The 14,685-nt window shown below is 37.7% G+C and overlaps 1 protein-coding gene across 1 annotated transcript; it reads left to right on the forward strand.

Moving 5' to 3' along the window:
• The first annotated feature begins 2,748 nt into the window (after positions 1-2,748).
• LOC119980857 (26S proteasome regulatory subunit 6B homolog) lies at positions 2,749-8,127 on the forward strand. The gene is made up of 6 exons (XM_038823666.1): positions 2,749-3,339; positions 4,071-4,301; positions 6,497-6,655; positions 6,909-7,061; positions 7,316-7,399; positions 7,735-8,127. The coding sequence occupies exons 1-6, from the start codon at positions 2,848-2,850 to the stop codon at positions 7,867-7,869; spliced, it is 1,254 nt and encodes a 417-aa protein (XP_038679594.1). The 5' UTR covers positions 2,749-2,847; the 3' UTR covers positions 7,870-8,127.
• The last annotated feature ends 6,558 nt before the right edge of the window (positions 8,128-14,685 follow it).

Here is a 14,685-nt window from a genome sequence, read left to right on the forward strand (position 1 = left end):
CCAATGAGGCATCATCCCAAGACGAGGTCCAACCTGGCATAGACATGCCAATGAGGCATCATCCCAAGACGAGGTCCAACCTCGCATAGATTTACCAAATAGACACCATCAAAATACGAGGTCTAACCTCGTGCAAATTTGCTAAGTAGGCATTACCAAAGACGAGGTCTTACCTCCCGTGAACTTGCCAAGAAGGCATCATTCTAAGCTGAGGACTAACCTCGCATGAACACGAATTGCCAAAGAGGCATATTTTAAACTGAGAACATGTCTTGTATGACACAGTCAAAGAGGCATAGCCTAAGAGGCAAAATTTGAGAAAATTGGCCAAGGTTGAGAAAGACCAAGTTAAGAAAGGCCAAAAGAAAAAGCTTAGGAAAGGTCGAAAGGGAAAGGCTGAAAGGAAAAGGTCAAGAAAGGCCAAGGTCAAGAAAGACTAAGGTCTTAAAATGCCAAGGTTAGGAAAGGCCGAAAGAAAAAGATCAAGAAAGGCCAAGGTCGGGAAAGGCCAAAAGGCAAGGAAAAGGAAAAGGAAAAGCTGAGGAAAGGCCAAGGTCGGGAAAAGCAAGGGTAAGGAAAGGCCAAGGTCAAGAAAGGATGAAAGGAAGAGCCTGAGAGAGAAACGTGAGTAAAACTCAAACAAGGGGCAATGAAACGCTTCTAGAGGTAAAGGAAAGCAAATCCAACCAAGGCATTGCCTTGGTTGGATGGAAGAACTTGACCAAACACAGCTTGGGGATGGATCGGCCATGCCCTACCCGATCAAACTCCAATGTCATTCTAAGTTGAGAAGCCATTCCAAGCCGATGATCTACCACGCTTGAAATAGAGGCATGAGACAAGCCAATGTCTCACCTCACACAGAATTGCTAAAGAAACATCATGACAAGTTGAGGTCTTACCCTTGCATTGTTCCAACCCGAGGTGAGGACTAGGGGTGTAAAAAACCGATCTGAACCATAATCTGAATCGAAAACCAAACCATAAATTTTTGTTTGGTTCAATTTTTTGGTTTACAAACCATAATTTGAACTATAATCCGAACCGTGAATATGATCTAAACATCTAGTCATCTAGTCTTCCACTTTTCTAAATCTTCTTTATCTTCCGCCAATCGCCAGACACGGCTGGACCCAATCATCAATCACCTACAATTTACAAACCCTAAATCTCTAACAGCTATTGGCTTATTGCTTCGTTGAAATTTCTTTGATTTGAATTGCTTTTGCTTTTGCTTTTGCCTTTTGGAATGTGAATGTGATAGGTGATTGTAATTTGCATTTGTTTGGCTGATAATAGGTTCAATAGTGGACTGCAAACTTGTAGTTATCTCGGTTTAAATCGAAACCGAAATATACGGTTTGGTTTATTTCGATTTCTGTTTGTATAACAGTTTGGTCCAATTTACTTAATTATGAAATCAAAAACATTCGATTTGGCTAAAACCATACCGAACCCGAACCGAACCACCGAACTTCCACCCCTAGAGAGGACTTACTTCGCGTAAATGCATCGAAGAGGCGTGCCTAGCCTCACTTAGACGTCACTCCAATTTGAGCAGAGGACTTACCTCGCTTGAACTACCAAAAAAGCCTCATTCATAGTCAAGAACTTGCCTCGCAGGCCTCAAGCCATGGATTTACCTAGTATGAGAGAAGTGGAGCGGCAAAGCCGAGAAAATACGAAGAAAAAAAAGGAGGAAAAAGAAAAATAAATTTTGGTCTCAGGATCTTCACCCACCATGATTTCGGATAGGAAAATTTCAAAGTTTGCCACGTTCAACACGAAGAACATGGAAAGATAGAATTCCAACCCTTGAAGGCAATGAAGGGCAAGACAAGGAAAGGAATGAGCTAATCTCCCAATCCAACTAGAAGACCTAAGTATTAACCCTGTTTTTTAAAGAAAAGAAAAAAATAGGGAAAATACTGGGAGTAATTGTGGATAAATAAAATAGCTCAAGTCAAGTCAACATAGCAGGTAGGGTCATGGTAGGTCAGCCTGACACATCACATTAAAAAGAGAAGACTTATCCTCAAGCAAACAAACGTTCAAACGCGAAGAAGATAAGGGATCAGGAGATATTTGATCCTACCTACGATGATTCTTCATAGCAAACACTTTTATCAAATCATCCTGTCAAGTCCTATATAAAGGAGGCTAGGGATATGTCAAGGTACGCTACACAACATTCTGATTCACTTCCACTTTGATTCTGTGAAGAGTACTGACTTGGGCGTCAGAGTGTACCCGAGCCACGAAGAGCTGCCTTCTTCCTTGTTCTTGTAGGATTCACGGAGACTCACCCTCTGTCAGCAACTGACGTGTGGATCGTCATGTTTTTTGCATCCACAATTCTCTTTAGTCTACTAAATTGAGTATAAGACTAACTAATTGATATTAAATTTTTAAATAAAAAATAATTGAGATTATATTTTGTTTAGTAATTAAAATTGTTAGATAAATATGATTATTTGTAATTTTTTAAAATTAGATAAATATGATTCTGAATTTTGATACAACTTTAATTCGAGAATATTGTAGTAGAGATTAATCTCTGAACTTATCAAGAAGAAAAAAACAGAAATTATCAGAAGATAAGCACTGAGCCCAATATATCAATTATTGGGCCTGGGCCTAGGCCTGACGTTCTGCATCTTCTTGCAGAGTGGCCTGAGTTACTTCTGCAGATTGGGCTAGCGGAAGTCCATTCACACCATCAAAGTATAAAACTCCGGAAAAGTCCATCAACTACCACCATTTTCTTCTTCGCTACTCCAACTCCAAATCCAAATCCAAATTTACTCTCGATTGTGAATTGAAGGACAAGAGAGAAGTAGTACGATAATGGCTGTTTCTGTTTCTGCAATGATTGTAGACTCAAAGCTTTCATCGGACCCTCCGCCTTCCATCCCCCTAACCAGATCCGACACTTTTGACTCATTGTCAGACGAAGAGGACCTCTACTGTCGTCTCAAGTCCCTGCAGCGTCAGCTTGAATTCATTGATATCCAGGAGGAATATGTTAAGGACGAGCAGAAGAATCTCAAGCGCGAGCTCCTACGCGCCCAGGAAGAGGTCAAGCGGATCCAGTCTGTTCCCCTTGTTATTGGTCAGTTCATGGAGATGGTCGACCAGAACAATGGCATCGTTGGCTCCACGACCGGTTCCAACTATTACGTCCGGATCCTTAGCACCATTAATCGTGAGTTGTTGAAGCCCTCCGCTTCCGTAGCGCTCCACCGCCACTCTAACGCTCTGGTCGATGTGCTGCCTCCCGAGGCAGACTCTAGTATATCGCTTCTTAGCCAGTCCGAGAAGCCCGATGTTACCTATAACGTATGCCCTAATCATACGTTCTGATTCCATTCAATTGTTGATCTGCTGTGTCGGTTTTGTTTCATCTAGGGTTTCCGAGACATCTAGCAGGCGGAAAATATTAGGGCGTGAATTTTTTTTTCCTTTTAAAAAAAAGTATTAATTGCTACAACTTTCTTGAAGTCTTGAATTCTTCAATTAAATGTTAAAGCAAACTGGGCCATACATTTTTTTTGCTGGAGTTTAAGTGTGTGAATTAGGAACTCAGGCCAGAAGGCAACAGTTTGGCCTCTGAAATTGGTCTTGATATTTAAGCCTAATGTATAGATAATAACACAACCCTTTTTTTTACCATTAGGATCCTGCCTGATTTTAGTAGCAAAATATTGCTAAAGTAAGTACTCAGAAGTTAATAGGCAGAGTTTAGTGGTCACACCTGGAATTATGTTCTTATGCACCATTTTGATATCACAAACATATTTTCCCTGATATCTAGGTGTATTCTGTGTTTGATGACTGTTTATGACTTGTTGAATATGCTTCATGCCTTGATTATTTGAAATTTTGTTTTCACTTGTCAATTCTTTTCACCTAGGAGAGTGGTTATTTATACTTATCATTGCCGATGTGGTTTCTGGTGTATTCTCTGCTTGTTCTCTAATTGTGGGGAACTCATTCAATCCTTGATGTAGTTTTTGACAAAATTTGATACTAATTAATTTTCTTTTGCATTCATTATATGTATTCTTCAGGATATTGGGGGATGTGACATCCAAAAGCAGGAAATTCGTGAGGCAGTGGAGTTGCCACTCACTCACCACGATCTATACAAACAGATTGGCATAGATCCTCCTCGTGGTGTTTTGCTCTATGGTCCTCCGGGAACTGGAAAAACCATGCTTGCCAAGGCTGTTGCTAATCATACGACTGCTGCTTTCATTAGAGTTGTCGGCTCTGAATTTGTGCAGAAGTATTTGGGAGAGGTATGTATAAACAGATTCAAGTCTTTATAGGAATTATATTATTTTAATCCCTCAAATTAGTGGGTGGAAATGTGGTACTTATTCTTAAAGAGAAGTGTACCCATATAAGCACTTTCAAAAGCATTGTTTTGTGCATCTTTTTATTGAAATTTTTTGTGTCGTTCCGTGCACTGTTATCTTGAAAGTTTTCATCAGATTCATCTATTTTGCAATCATATATGTATTTGGAAATGACAAATCTTGGTTTAGTACTTACCAAAAAAAACTTGGTTTAGTGGTAGAGTTGCTTCATTGCAATCTGGGATCACATTTACACCATGAAACAACCTCATTATAATTCAGAGGTATGGCTGTGTACATCTTCCGTTTTCGGAATCTACCACCATTGTAACAGCCTTGTGCACCGTGGTCCGGGTGTTGATATTTTTGAGTTTCATTATTACTTTGAATAAATTTACTGAGTCAAACAAATTTTATGAGATTAACTTATATTCTTTTCTTTTAATGAAGATTTACATATCCTTTCTGAAATGTATAAGGAGGCATTAAACAAGCCATGCAAAATGGTATGATGTCAAAATTGTTTGAGCGGTTAGGGTAAAGTAGAGTATCTTAGTACTGTTTTGGAGCTTTTTCCAGTGTCCATATCTCTTGGAATTATTGTCATACGTCTAATTATAACTTTATGTAGTTATTTATTTATTTATAGAACGGAAGAAATACATCAAGTAGGTGTCTTCCAATGTAGAATCCTTAATAACTTTTGAATTAGATTGAAAATTAACTATTACTTTATTTTTTCGGTGCTATTCTCGTAAAACAAAATGTAAGGAGTATATCATTCCAGTGTGAAAGGAATTTTGTAAAAAATAATCTTGGTATTACTACTTGCTTCATACACATGTAATGTGAAAGTTATCATGTTTGGTCTCATGTTACATTCATTTGGTCATGTGCCTTGGACATTGGGGAAATGGTGATTTTTTTCCCTAGCTTCCTTCACATGTAATTATCTCACTGCTTTCATTCTTTTTATTCTCATTATCATTCTTCAATGTAGATAAATATTCTTATTCAATTTCTTTGAAAAGGAACTTTGATCAATGAGTTTTTTCGGTTTTAAGTATTTTAATTTATTCTGTCTGTGTCTAATGTAAGAAATTAGAATTAGAATTTCACAATTTTATTAATTTCTTTTGATAAGTAGTATCTAAGTGCTTTGTTTTTTTTCCCCCTATTTATTAGAAATTAAATGTTACATTTGGCTTATTATCAAAAATTGATAATCAAAAGTAAATAAATAGCATGGATTTTAGAAAAAGCATAAGAATATCTTAATTGATTGGATATTTCGATTAGAGTGCATAAGTTTCGCTGTATTGAACTTGCATTCTTTTTGTTAGAATATATGTATAAATGATGTAAAATGCCCCAACCCAACAAGTTAACTTATTGGGTTGAATAGCAAAGTAACTAATCTAAGTCTTGGATTCAAACCTTATTTTCTGCAATTTAAACTTCCATTTATTGTTCCCCAAGTGTGGGCCTTTGTTTGTGTTTGTTGTTACCCCAATGGAGGGTCTTGTGAGAGTATCCCTAGTGTTGGGCCTCTTTTGTTGTGCACGTGTTGGGCCATCAGAATGTCTAGACCACACCTGAGAGAAAGTGTTAGAATATGTGTAAATGATGTAAAATGCCTCAGCCCAACAAGTTAATTTATTGGGTTGAATGGCAAAGTAACTAATCCTAACACTTTTATTAGTTTTGAACTTGCACTTGCTCATTGCCACTAGCCACAGGAAACCTTTATGTGCAAGTAGAAACTGAGGTTTTATAACTCTGCATTTTATGTTTTCTCAGTGTTTATCTATATATCAGGCATGTCTGTCTGTTAGGCCTGGGGTGAAGATGTTGAGTAAATTTTTGGAATTCATATCTTTAATGTACTTCCGATTTGTCATATACTGTTACAAATGTTTTTAGAGATGGCATGTCTGTTAGGCCTGGGGTGAAGATGTTGAGTAAATTTTTGGAATTCATATCTTTAATGAACTTCCGATTTGTCATATACCGTTACAAATGTTTTTAGAGATGAAAATGCCTTTCGGTTGGTTATTAAACAGTGCTAATTTTATCTGGATTGTCGAATTCTGATAATGTTATGGTAAAATGCATTCTTCTTTGTTTTACATTAGGGCCCTAGGATGGTTCGTGATGTTTTCCGTCTAGCTAAGGAGAATGCTCCTGCAATCATCTTTATTGATGAGGTGGATGCTATTGCTACAGCTCGATTTGATGCTCAAACTGGAGCTGATAGAGAAGTGCAGAGGATTCTTATGGAACTTCTTAATCAGGTATTGATTAGGAAGAAATAAAGAATGTTCTTTACCTTTATTTATTTACTTTTTAATTAAAGCCTTTGGGGCTTGCTAGAGGATTAGTTTTTCAATTTGCAAAATTGTCTTCTGGTTAACATGGATGTCTGTCTATGATGCAAATTTGTTTTGCCAACTTACAGTGTTACTTGTTGACTCTTTTTTTAGCATATTTTTTTATTTTAGCTATTTATTATGCAAATTTTGACATCTCTTCCTGTTTCGTTTTCAGATGGATGGGTTCGATCAAACAGTCAATGTTAAGGTCATTATGGCGACTAATCGTGCAGATACTTTGGACCCTGCACTTCTTCGTCCTGGAAGGCTTGACCGAAAGATTGAATTTCCTTTGCCTGATAGAAGGCAAAAGAGACTAGTTTTTCAGGTGGGTCTTGTACATAATTATGTGTGTGATGTCATATTCTTTGTGAGCCTCAACTCATTGTTTTCGTTTTTTGCTGTTTTTTTATAATTCTCTCTTTATTCAATAACTTTTTTCACGGAAGAATTAAAATTTCTCTTAGGCTGTTATGAAGACGCCTTTTCAACTATGTAATAGATTGATATTCAATTGTTTTTCTGCACTTCATGAAGTTATCACAGGTTAAAGCTTCTTTTAAGTGGTTTCTTTTGGTGCAGGTTTGCACTGCTAAGATGAACCTAAGTGATGAGGTGGACCTGGAGGATTATATTTCTCGGCCAGATAAGATTAGTGCAGCCGAGGTTGGTTTAACTTTTTGTAGTTGCTTTTAGTTTCAATTCAAGCAATTACTCTTGCACTCAAGGTGAAACTTCTGTTACATGCATGTTTTTCTTACCTTTTTTTTTCCTCTCTATCTTTATGAGCAACTGTTTTTGTGAAGAACATGAAGTGTTACAATGATTGAATGCTGACAAAGTTACTTAGTTTTGTCTCAACCTCTCTCATTTTCTAGTTGTTTTCTCTAACGGGGAGTAGAAGTGTCCAAACAATATCAAGATGTGTTCATTAATTATATGTAGTAGACCCTTTAATTTGCTCTTTTTTTTTTTTTGGTTAATTGGATGTCCATGAACAGATTGCAGCTATTTGTCAAGAAGCAGGAATGCATGCAGTACGCAAGAATAGGTATGTCATACTCCCAAAGGACTTTGAGAAGGGCTACCGAACCAATGTGAAGAAGCCCGACACTGACTTTGAATTCTACAAATGATGAGAGCTGGAAATGTATGGAATTCACGTAGCACCTGTTCATGGAAAGTTTCATTTTAGATATATGCTGCATCGAATATTCAGACTTGTCTGATGGTCTTCCATGTTGTATTGACCATGGTTGACTTCATCATAGAGATCCTTGTTTGGAATTTCTGGTTGACGTTTGTTTTTCATGATTTATGAAGGTGAATTGTACTTAAATTAAAATCATACATGCTTGCTATGAGGATAACGCTGTGGAGGTTCTATTGTCCTACCTGGGTACATTAACCAGGGATAATTGCATTTCTGGAAGGTGAATTGGCGTCTGAATGTGCCATATTGGGATATGACAGGTACAGGTCTGTAAAAGTTTATTGTTGGGCCAATCATTGTTTGAGATACCTAGGCATCACCTAGGCATCGGGCAAGAAAAAGAAAGGCAAAAAGATACTTTTCGTCCCTTAATTATGTGGTGAGTTTCATTTTTGTCCTTAAGCTTTTTTTTCTCTCATTTGCGTCCCTCAATTATTGAAAAGTATCATTTTCATCCTTTTAAGTGAGATTGAGGTTGGAAAAAACCTGATCTGACGAACAATATGATGTCACGTAGGATTTTTCAATGATCGGATTTATTCGAGGGATAAACATGGTATTTTCCCATAGTTGGGGGACGAAAAAGGGAAAGAAAGGAGTTAATGGACGAAAATGAAACCCGACCAATAGTTGAGGGATGAAAAATACTTTTTTGTCAAAAAAAGAATTTAGCGTGACAAATAGGGGTTATCATTTTGCCCACGGGCCTAGGCTCGGCCCGAAATTATATTGGGCTTAGACAGCTTGGTCCGATGCTTTGGGCAGGCTTGGGCATCATTTTTCGGGTCGGGCTCGGCCCGAAGCTCGACATAATTTATATATATACAAAAATTCTCAAATGCGGACGTTCGCAACTTAATAACTTATGCACTCTATTTTTTAAGTATTTTTAAAAGTAAAATGGCAAGTGAAGCCCAGTGTTTTGGGTCCCATATGTTTTAAATCAATGACACACGTGCGCCCATACGCACGTGCGCACACACGCGCACACACACCCCCTGTGTGTGTGTGTCTATATCTATATATCTATATAAATTCTCTGATGTGGACCAACAGTGTGGATCAACTTTATGGATTTGTTTTTCAATCATAGATGTGGTGGGTCTCATAGTAAATATGTGGCACCTACTTATGTTGTGTTTTATTACAGTCATTGGATTTTGTTCCACAAAGTTGGTCCACACTTTTTGGCCCATATAGGAGAATTCTTGTATATATATATATATACATATCCATATATATAATACATATATATACGTGCAATCTCTATGTGTATATATATGTACGTAACCATTTCACTCTTTTAGTCGTCCGTTTAATTAAAATCTATCTAATGGTCATAACGTGTTGGTGCAAATTCGCAAGTATACGAAATTGCGTAAGTAATAAAGAGAGAGTAGAGTATCGTCCCACAAAGATTTTGACAATTTAATTCAATATCAATCAAAGCTACAATTATGCTAAAATGGATAAATGAATTGGTTTGGATTTGGTTTGTTCTAAACTAAAGTAAGTATTAAAAAGTGATTAACAACTAAATTAAGCGAGTAAGCAAGAACAATATTGAACTCAAGAATGAAAAGTATCAGGGTACCTAATTTCACCGTCCCTTATCCGATTCAACTCCCTTAACTCCTTAATCTCCTAAATAACTACCTCATTGTTGACAATCGGTTTCCCTATCCTATCCGATGTTCCATTCCTGTTTACACCAAAAATGTCTCTATCCCTATCTCTATTATTCCTAACAATCGGGTTCAAGAGACAAAGACCGATTAAGATTTGTGGATTAACCGTGTAGTGATTGTATAGGTCATGTGCTTATATTCCTATGATTCATGCAACATATGATGTCTATGGTAAGAGACAATAGCATTAAGCACACTCATAAACAATCAACAATAGATAGAAATCAAGAGAAATCATAACCAAGTTTATTGAATCATCAATGTTAGGTTGCATAGGTCCCTAGCAAGAGAATCTAGCCACTCATGGAGTCAAGATACATCATAATAAAATGAAAGTAAACCATAAAAATCAGGATAAAAGATTAGAGAAGAAACCCCATTCTTTTCCAAGCTTCAATGGTTTCCTCCTCGAGAGCACAAAACCCTAGCCTCCAAGATCAATCCAAGTGGGAGAGAATATCTCTGAAACCCTAAAAACTACCCTTTTATACCTTTTTAAACTTCTATGTCGTTTCTCTAACAAGTTGGGGTCGTTTTGGCTCAAACCCAATTGGGGTCTGTATCGAGTTGGGGTCGTTTTGGCTCAAACCCAATTGGGGTCTGTATCGGGCCTAGCCAGACCCGACTTTTGACTATATAATATTTATATATGTATTTTTTTGAAGGAAATGTATTATATATATGTATATGTATTATAGATATATATACATACAGTGCACACTGCACTGTCTGTATATATACATATATAATATATGTAGATATATACATATTATATATATATATATATAAATAATATATGTTACCTAGTCAGGTTTGGGCCGGGCCAAAATTGGCCTGAGGTGTCGAGCTTTGGGCCTGACCTGGCCCCAGAAATGGAGCCTAGGCTCGATAGAATTTCTCGACTGAGTCAAATGGTGACCCCTAAAACCCACTTAAATTCGAGACATTTTGGCGAAATTTATTGTGCTGTGAATAGTGACTCTGATCAATTGGAAATGACTTCCGTCTCCATGAATTCAAGGGTATTTTGGCAGGTCCGATCGATCGGGGGTCCCTGCCGATTGATCGGAAATCGCTTCTGGAATCCAAATCTTCATTTTGCACTCTTTTCCTCTATTTTCTTGCCTTGGCACCTACAATACGCAAATATAGCTTTCTTAGGCAATATCAACTCTTGATCAACTCAAAATGGGATGAACTTATGTGTAAAAGATGCACAAATGTATGTATATATTTGGCACATCAAACACCCCCACACTTAACCTTTGCTCATCTTCGAGCAAATTGAGAATGAATAAAAGAGGGAAAGAGTATTTTCCTTGAAGCTCAAACGAAAAATAAAACAACTAAGACTAACTCTAAATAAGAAATTAATCTATGCCACTTTCGTAAGGCTCACGATGACACTTAGCATGTACCACAAGCCTTTAAACTGCTAGGTGTCCCAAGTAGGAGGAGTTGTGTCTCCTGAGGGTTTATAATAATGATACCCACAAACATTAAACAACTTCAATGCCAAAATTCATGTCATCAACAAGAGTATAAAATGAACTCACAATTGCAACCTATCCACACTAACAAACCAAACATTATGGCATTCAAACCAATAAAAGCAATCCTTCAAGAGTCTTATTCCATTCACCATGCCAAAGAATATCATGAAATGATGCACATAATGGAAGGCACTTGCATGTTTGGCTTCATAATGAACTAAACAAAGGCCATGTGGTCTTCCAAGAAAAATAAGAATCAAAAAGCAAATACAATGAGCATTTATTCAAACTTCGTTCTTATGCACATTTTTTTCCTTCTCTTTTCTTTTTCCTTATCTTTTCAAAGGTGACTTGTGCAATGCTCAATCCCTTTAAGCTTTCTAAATGACCCATGTAACGAGCTTTCGACCAATGACTCACAATCCAGTGGCTTAGGGCTCTAGGTGTTAAGACACCTCAAAGGATCTAATTACTCGAGTCAAAAAGGCTACGAGGTTAAGCTAGTCACCAAGGTATTCTAACATTTATTTCCTACCTTTTTACGTGAAACTCATTGTTTGCTAGGCAAGAGGCCCGGTTACTCAACAGGAAACTCATGAAAGAGACCAATTATTTATAAGCTCAACTTTTTTTTTTCTTTTTTTCTATATTTTTCTTCAAGTAGTGCTCCTTAGAACCAAATTGATCTCAAACAACCACAAATGGCCAAAGTCAAGTCATATTTTATACCCCACAAACAAGTGTTCCACATCACAAAAGAGCACAATGGGTGAAACTAAACTCAAGATAGGAAAAACTCAGTTGGGTGGATGCCCACAACAAGATCTATCAATGCATCAAAGATCACCAAATTCATCCAAATACACTCAAGAATAACATAACATAAGGCATTGAAGTCAAGAAAAAAAAAATTTAGAAACCCAAAAAATAAAAACCTAGATTCTCACCCCCACGCTTAAATTATGCAATGTCCTCAGTGCATGAAATAGGTGAAAATAAAACAAAAATAAAGAGAGATGGAACAATAAAACCTGAGTTGCCTCCCACAAACGCTTGGTTTAGAGTCTTCAACCCAACTTCCCTATGTGAAGTCAACCGGGATCCTTGAGAGTTGTGGTGTAGACTCCCCTTGATGGCTTCTTGGGATTGACATTTGTCAGCCTAGATGCTATGCATTGAGCACAAGCCTTCACCACCACATCCTCCTTGGGAAAAACATTTTTCTTCATTTTCTTCGGTTTACTCTTCTTCTTGGTCTTCCTCTTTTTCTTCTTTGGCTCTCCAACTTTGGCTATTGGCATTTCAATTTCAGCTTGGGAAGTCGCCTTAGGAATTTTATGCTCAACTTTGGTATCATGGGTTAGAAAAATTTCTACGGAAATACATGGAGCTTGCTTCACAAAATTTTCCGAGATGACCATGTCCATACGATCCATTTGGAGGCATTGTTGAGAGATTTCTACTAGCTTCCGAGCTCCAAACACCTTGAAAGTGATTTAGTCACCTCCTGCTCCTCTCAAAGTGAGCTTCCCTTTCTCAGCATCAATCAAAGCTCTCCGATGCTCAAAAATGGCCTTTCCAAGATAATGGGATTAGTAGGGATGGCTTCCATATCCAAGATGAGAAAATCAACCTGGAACATTAGCTTACCTACTTTCACCAAGACATCTTCCACTATGCCAAGAGAATATTTGATAGATCTATCTTCCATTTGCAAAGACACAGTGGTTGGACTAATCTCCTTCAACCCAATTTGCTTAGCAACCGACAATGACATCAAATTTATGCTAGTTCCTAGATCACACAAAGATCTTTCAATCAAGGTGCTTCCAATGGTGTATGGGATTGTGAAACTTCCCGGATCTTCTTACTTGATTGGGAGCTTCCTTTGCACAAAGGCACAACATTCTTCCATGAGTTGAATATTCTCATGCTCCTTAAGCCTTCGCTTCTTGGATAGGAATCTCCTTCATGAATTTAGCATTGCTAGGGATTTGCTCTAAGCCTTCGGCAAATAGAAGGTTTACTTCAAGCTTCTTGAATATCTCCAAGAACTTAAAGAATTGATCATCCTTCTTGGCACCCTTCAATCTTTGAGAAAATGGGATAGGTGGCACATATGCTTTCACTGGAGGTGCAGAAAGAGAACTATCGGGCCAATCCAGCTCAACTGCATGCCGTGACTGCCCTACACTACTATTTTTCACATTATCTACAACTGTTGCACTGGATCGATCAATCAAGGCGAGGGTCCGATCGATTGGATTTTGCCCCTGTACCCCTTTTCCAGAATCAGCTTCCTACAACTTGATTTCCTGTAATTTTTTTCCTTTTTTCAACATCTAGATCAACAATAGTTTTAATCAAATTACCATTTCGGAGTGTAATTGCCAAGCATTACTCCTTCCCCTTCCCTTTTGGATTCACCTCTGATTGGCTTGGCAAGGTACCCATTTATCTATTTGATATAGACTAGCTATTTTCCCACGTGAACCTCAAGATTCCGGATGGAAACTCCATAGTCACTACAAGAAACTACCCCATTTTGCAACGGTTTTATAAATGTTGCAAATCTAGATTTCCGCAACAGTTAAGCAACAGTTAAAAAATATGTTGCAAAACTTGGTATATTGGCAACGGTTAAAGTATAACCATCGCATAATTTTTCAATTACAATGGTTTATAAAACTGTTGTTAAAGGTTTATGCATTTAACAACGGTTATGCAACAGTTTAAAGAAAACGTTGTCATTGTGAGTTCAACTTGCAACGGTTGTGCCACGGTTTCAAGAAACCGTTGTCATTGTAACTTCAACTTGCAAAGGTTCTTGGAAACGTTGCCGTTGTGGATCCATCTTGCAACGGTTTCAAGAAAATGTTGATGTTGTTACTTGAACTTGTAACGGTTATGCAACGGTTTATGTAAACGTTGCCGTTGTGACTCCATCTTGTAACGGTGTTGAAAAAACCTTTCCGTTGTGACTACTACTTGCAATGGTTTTCGAGGAAATGTTGCTATTGTGGGAGGAATTGGCAATGGTCGTACAACGGTTTTGAGGAAATGTTGCCGTTTAGTAACTTTGACCACCCATAACTTTTCAACCACTTGTGTGTTTGCCTATTCTAATATGTTTCCGAGGACTGATTTAGAAGACCTAAAGGTTAACATGGGGAAATCCCGGTTGAGAGACCTTATGAAGCCCGAAAGCTGCTATTTTGAAGCCCAACAAAACATTATAAAGTTTGGGATTTCTCTGATCACATTGTTCTTGGTGGACTCATCGTGAATGATTTAAGTTGTTTGATCTTCCGCATTGCATCAAAATAGCTCCTTTTGGAGTTGTAGCTATAGAATATTATTCCTTATTAGGATAAACGTGAGTTTCTGTGAATTGTGTTCCTTGAGTTTTTGTGGTTGTGTCATATATACATCCTAGCTACATGGCATAACTTAGTTTTGGGCCTCTTAAAGCGGAGGTTTCTGGTTCGAGTCTCACCTCAACCACAAAATTTATGTGTGGCTGGGGTCGGGGGTGAGCCTTTGTTCCCACGTGTAGGT

The sequence above is a fragment of the Tripterygium wilfordii genome, chromosome 2 (genome assembly GCF_013401445.1).
Source record: "Tripterygium wilfordii isolate XIE 37 chromosome 2, ASM1340144v1, whole genome shotgun sequence".
In the NCBI taxonomy this organism is placed as follows: Eukaryota; Viridiplantae; Streptophyta; class Magnoliopsida; order Celastrales; family Celastraceae; genus Tripterygium; species Tripterygium wilfordii.

Bases quoted from the DNA above. Each gene is read 5' to 3' on its own strand.
- LOC119980857 (XM_038823666.1), top strand. From the start codon at position 2,848: ATGGCTGTTTCTGTTTCTGCAATGATTGTAGACTCAAAGCTTTCATCG. The intron at 4,302-6,496 runs GTATGTATAAAC...GTTTTACATTAG, and splicing joins TGCAGAAGTATTTGGGAGAG to GGCCCTAGGATGGTTCGTGA. The intron at 7,062-7,315 runs GTGGGTCTTGTA...CTTTTGGTGCAG, and splicing joins AAAAGAGACTAGTTTTTCAG to GTTTGCACTGCTAAGATGAA.